The sequence below is a fragment of the Propithecus coquereli genome, unplaced genomic scaffold, assembly GCF_000956105.1.
Source record: "Propithecus coquereli isolate 6110/MARCELLA unplaced genomic scaffold, Pcoq_1.0 Scaffold165, whole genome shotgun sequence".
Classification (NCBI taxonomy): domain Eukaryota; kingdom Metazoa; phylum Chordata; class Mammalia; order Primates; family Indriidae; genus Propithecus; species Propithecus coquereli.
This window is the reverse complement of record NW_012141080.1, coordinates 493,378-499,473: the sequence shown is the minus strand read 5'-3', so window position 1 is coordinate 499,473 and position 6,096 is coordinate 493,378. Positions and strand designations below refer to the sequence as shown.

Sequence of the window (6,096 nt, the reverse complement as noted above, 5' to 3'; positions counted from 1 at the left end):
CTTTTTTTTTTTTTTTTTTATCTTAGTAGGACTTCACCTATAGGACCCAGAGAAAGCTACAGAATCCTCTGGAGACTCGGGAGGCCTGCTTACCTCATAGGAGTTTCTTCCTTGTTGGTGATGACCAGGGTTTGTTTGTACGGGGGCATCCCAGCTTGGTAGATGAAGCAGGTCCCAAAGTTGTAACTGGTGAAGGAGAAATGGACGGCCGGGCTCACGGCACAACCTGAGATGCTGCACATATAGGTTGGGCCATGGCTGATCTGTGGGAAGGGAATGGCAGGTGGACGTGATTAGGAGAAGTGGGAGGAGGGGACATGGAAGTCCTCAGGTGAAGGAGAAAACCAGTGTGTTTTAACAAACATAGGTCTCAGGGCTCTATCTCCAGAGATTCTGATTAAATAGGTTAAAAGTTTGTTTACTGAACAAAAACTACTCTGTAATCAGACCCTACATTGGCTCTTGTTTTGTTCTTACAGCAATGATTGAGCTTGAAGGCCCAAAAGTATGCCCAGACCCCGTGAGTTACCACCCAACATCCGCTCCCCACGGCTCCTTTACTAGTGGAACTCTGACTGGTTGCCAATCTTTATATAATGCCCATCAGTACAGATTTATAGTTATTGCTTTATGCAGTTGTTTTTAAAATCAGATAGAAAAAAGTTATAAATAAAAACACATTTATACTGATTTTACATAACCTATGCACTTACCTTTTCTGGTGCTCTTTATTTCTTCATGTGGATTTGAGCTACTTTCTAGTGTCCTTTCATTGCAGCCTGAAGGATTCTCTTGTTATTTCTTACAAGCTAGTCTGCTAGTAATGAATTATTTCAGTTTTTATTTATCTGAGAATGTCCTCGTTTTTTCCTTCATTTTTAAAGGATAGTTTTGCTAGATACAAAATTCTTTGTTGATAGTTGTTTTTCCAGCACTCTGAAGATGTCATTCCCCTGTCTTTGGGCCTCCAAGGTTTCTAATGAGAAACCAGCTATTAATCCAGTGGCTTTCCAGGTTCTCTTTGTCTTTCAATAATTTGATTATGAAGTGTATAAGTGTGGATTTCCTTGAGTTTATCCTACTTGAAATTCATTGCGATTTCTGGATATTTAATTTTTTTCCATCAAATTTGGGAAGGAAGTTTTGGGGCATTATTTCTTGAAATTTTTTTTATCATTTTATTTCTTCTTTCCTTCTTGGACTTCCATTATGTGTATATTGGTACCCTTGATGGTATCCTATAGGTCTCTGAGGCTTTGTTCACTTTTCTTCATTATTTTTTATTTCTGTTTTTCAGACTGGACAATCTCCATTGCTCCATCTTCAAGTTTGCTGATTTTTTCTTTTAACATATCAAATCTGCTACCAAGCCCCTGTTTTAAATTTTTCATTTCAGCTATCATAGTTTTCAACTCCAGAATATATATTTTACAATTTCTATCTCTATGCTGGTATTTTCTATTTTGTGAGAGATTTTTCTCATACTTTCCTTTAGTTATTTAGACATGGCTTCCTGTAGTTCTATGAATATATTTTAAATAGCTGATTTCAAGTATTTGTCTGGTCAGTCCAACATCTGGGCTTCCTTGGGAACAGTTTACATTAGATGCTTTTTTTCTCTGTGTATGGGTCATACTTTCTTTTTTTTTTTTGAGACAGAGTCTCACTGTGTTGCCTGGGCTAGAGTGCCGTGGCATCATCTTAGCTCACAGCAATCTCAAACTCCTGGGCTCAAGGGATCCTCCTGCCTCAGCCTCCCAAGGAGCTGGGACTACAGGGATGTGCCACCATGCCCAGCTAGTTTTTTTTTCTATATATTTTTAGTTGTCCAATTAATTTCTTTCTATTTTTAGTAGAGACGGGGTCTCGCTCTCGCTCGGGCTGGTCTCGAACTCCTGAGCTCAAACAATCCGCCTGCCTCGGCCTCCCAGAGAGCTAGGATTACAGGCGTGAGCCATCGCGCCCGGCTGGTCATACTTTCTTGATTCTTTTCATGTCTCATAATTATTTTGTTGGAAACTAGTGATTTAAAATAATATAATGTGGTAACTCTGAAAACCAGATCCACCCACGCTGGGTTTGTTGCTGTTGTTACTCTTCCCTTTTTTTTTTTTTTTTGGTTGCGGGTGTATGGCATCTTGCTCTGTTGCCTGTGCTAGAGTGCAGTGGTGTCATCACAGCTCATTGCAACCTCAAACTCCTGGGCTCAAGTGATCCTCCTGCCTCAGCCTCCTGAGTATTTGCTATATGTAGTTGTTTTATTGGTTTAGTGACTTTTTCCATAAAGTCTATATTCTTATTTATGCATAACTAATGAAGTCTCTGCTTAGTTAGTTTAGTGCTCAGCTAATGATTGGACAGAGATTTCTTTCAATGCCTGGCACCAATAAGTCTTCCAGGTTTTGCTGAGGGACTCTGTGTGATGGGGCACGCCTCTGACACTCAGGCAGGTAGTTGCCAACTCTGCTTTATTGTTCACTTTTTGCTTTCCCAAAAGTTTAGCCAGAGGTGAGAACTTAGGGCCTTCTCCTAAGCAGTCTTTACTGAGCACAGCCCTGAGATATACATATCTTATACATGCATGGCTGTCTAGATTCCGGGAGCATGTTGGAGCTTTTCACAGACCCCTATGAACATCTCCTTCCCTAGCTTTTCCTTTTAAGTTTTTGGGTCAGCTTGTTTGCCTCAAGGGTCATTGCCACCTCAGGCTGCTGCAGTGTTAAACAATTGCCACTGATTGTTTTCTGACAAGTGCCCCATGGGAAAAGGCTGTTTACATTGACCAAGCTCTGAGTCAGGTCAAATAAAAGCAACCCTTGTGAGTGGGGGTTTCCATTGAAATTCCAGACGTGGCAAATAATGAAAATTCTCTTAGTTGGGCTTTTGGTGAGTTCCAAACCTGTTCTGCCCCCTCCCGTGGCTGATCAATTGCTGGTTTTCACTTTAATTGCACAATTGTTGGTTTTCAAGGCTGCTGCAGAGCTGGGGAAAGAGTGTGGGAATAGGGCAAGTTAAAACACCATAAAGCTCACTGTCCTTAAGAATATTCTGCCATTTTTCTTGAATAAATACTCCTAGGATTGTTGCAAGCTTGTGATTAATTCCCAGAGTTCTGAAAAAGTTTATTATGACAGTTTTTGCCAGTGTTCTCATTGCTATTGAAGAGCAGCTTTTCGGATGTCCTCTGCCATTCCTGCTGACATTACCATTCCTTGGTCTTTCATTTGATAACTTATCTTGGGAAATGTTGTACATATTTTCTCCATGCCCATCTATCTCCCTTATTTGTTTTAATGGCTGAATGGTCTTCTAATGCATGGATGGTCAACTTCTTTTCAATCAACACTTACTCACCAGGCACCCCAACCATGGATGAGGCCTTTGCAGTTGAGATTGTGGGGCTGTCTCCAACACAACCACCTTCCAGGAGCTTCAGGATGGGTGGAGAAGACAAGGAATACACACAGGAGGATTAACCTGTCAAGGCAGCATGCTGTGAGTGCTTTCGGTGTTTGGACAATGTTAAATGGTCTCACCTTGATTCCAAGTTCCAGGTCCTTCAAGACACACTTCTTAAGTGGTTGAAAAGATAGGGTAGCTTGGACACTCTGCCCCACATCCACAGTACTGTCAATGGGTGAAAATTCCAAATACTGCAGCAGGGTTTTGGAGCCAGATAGCTCTGCGTGGAAGCTGAAGTTGAACTTGCCAGTGTTAATAAAGTTGAATTCACACTGGACGCATTCATTTAACCCCACCTGGAAGACAGAGACCAGAGTAGTGAATGCAACCCATAGTTCCCTGCTCTGGGATCAGGATATGTAACATGTTGATAAAAAACTTCCTTAGGGAAATAAAGATGGCAGATGATGTTGGTGAATTGAATATAATTAGCTTAATGCAGTCAGACATTCCAGCAAGAGCTACCAAGTGTTGGGGTCCCCTAATATCTCAAGAGCGAGACAGCAATTTGATTCTTAGGCCTCCCTTGGTACTCAAATATCCTTCCTGTGTGTTTAATACAGGCATTCTTACCCCTCCCCATCATCTTTCTACCCATGAAAAATAAAATAAGAAAAGCATCCACATCATAACTATGTACATTCTGAGGAAGGAGCTGCTCCTTCCTCATGCTGGCATGTTTTTGTTCTCCTGGTCTCTCTGGCATTTGAAACAGAAAGACTCAGCTCATATTCACTGGTACCGCCTTCCCCAGTCAATGTGGAGACCGAGAGAGTGAGTGAGTCCCTCTCACATCGTCACCTCATAGAAGTTGATGATGTTGGTCTGGTTGGGAGTCAAGAGAGTGACGGAGCCAGTCCTGTCCTTGCACTTGATCTCTACATTCATACTGTAGCCCTCCGCCTTGACATTTAATGTCAGAGGCTGGACTTTCTTTTTCACATTGCAGATCAAGTTAAAGTTGACGTCTCCTTCCTGCTTTGGTGTGAAGAAAATATCAATTGGGATCCTGGTTGGGGAACAAGACAGCAGGTTAGCTGACTAGGTTTTATTAAACTCTGCAAGAAAATATGAGCTCACTGGATTAGCAGATTCACTATGAGGAAAAGGAACCATAACTCCAAATTATGATGAGTTTTTAAGATTCGCCAGGCAAAGCTGAGCAATGCTCTGTGGATTTACGCACACAGCAGACAGCAAGGAAAAGAATACAAACACAAGGAAATATTGAGAACATGGGTGTAGACTTCTCAATGCTCCATAATTCCCCAGGAAAATAAACACCAGAGAGTAAGTAGGACAGAGATGGAATTGTTAATATCCAAATCTTAGAGTTGAAAGAGATTTTAGAAATGGGGCACTCTAAGGGCAACGGCTCTCTGGCTGGCAGGCCTGGGACCCGTTGGGAGGGTGAGGCTTTCGTTTCTCTTTACCTGGACAGTGGCGGGATCCAGCCTTCCATGGGACATACGATCAGGCTGTTGCCGAAACCTTCCGAGTACCGGGAGTTGTCCTGGAAGGCAAAACTGAACCCCTGCTCCTCCTTGTTGATGAGCTGCATGCGCTCCCTGGCCTCTCTGCCTGCCGAGGAAACAGCAGCCCTCAGCGAGGCCTCCGCCTGCTCTCTGCTCGCTGAAGTGGCCCAGCAGGCAACAAGGGTGATAACGAATATCCTTGCCTAAGTCCTCATTTTAATTGTAGCAGTTTTAGTGGTTTATTACAGGGTAATATTTGCCTCTTGATTTCGGTTAATCTTCTTTAAGTTTTTCCATCAATGTCTATTTTGCTATTAGGGTTTTTATGGGGAATGCCTTTTCAGTATATATTAATATGATCGCATGGTTGTTCTTCTTTCATCTATTGACACAATGATTATATTGAAGTGTGCCACCCTTGCATGCCTGGATTAAACTTTCTCTTGCTGTTATTATTCTTATGCTATATTGTTCATTTATTTGTTCAAACCCTCAATAAATGCCATAATCTCCCCTCCCACCTACTTATGAGCATCAGTAAAATACACACCCAGCTGTTAACATTGGTTTCCTTTGATGGAAAGGGAAGGCTGAGTTAGGATGGATAGGGAGAGATTAATTTTTTCTCATACGATACCATGTTGGTTGACTTAAAATACTATAAAGAATATTATTTTATAAATCAAAATGTAATGAATTATTAAAAGAATCATCTGGCTTTAGTTGTATTCTATACATACACACACACACACACACACACACAGATATCACAGGTGTGGGAAAGCTTCATAGGGTTATAAAGGACGGTTGAACCAAATCAATCATGAACAGATGCGAGAGAAATCTGGCCACTGCGGCATAGACCAGGAAGCAGACAATTACAGCCTGTAATCTGGGGCACATGCCGGCAGGATGGGGCAGACCTGAGGCTCTGGAAACCAAGAGTCAGTCCAGGCCCTACGGGCATCTGCCAAGGAGGTTCTTTAACAAGGCTCCCACATTTCCTTGAGCTACTGGTGTGCAGGTTTAAAAGATGGATTCCACTTGATTTAAATGAGATTGAGAGGTAAATACTTTGTGGCTTTCTGAAAATGACTGGGGCCCTCTGACATGCTGCTTCTGGAAGGCACCAGGGAAGTTTCTCACCCCGGGCTGCTCC

General features: G+C 42.2%; 1 protein-coding gene across 1 annotated transcript in view; it reads right to left on the bottom strand.

Moving 5' to 3' along the window:
* The window catches only part of HYDIN (HYDIN, axonemal central pair apparatus protein), a 299,281-nt gene that overhangs the window by 24,752 nt on the left and 268,433 nt on the right, over positions 1–6,096 (bottom strand). The window contains exons 71-72 of the mRNA XM_012641507.1: positions 3,537–3,758; positions 94–263 (exon numbers count right to left, since the gene is read on the bottom strand). Coding sequence (XP_012496961.1) covers positions 94–263; positions 3,537–3,758 — 392 coding nt within the window. The remainder of the gene's footprint in view (positions 1–93; positions 264–3,536; positions 3,759–6,096) is intronic.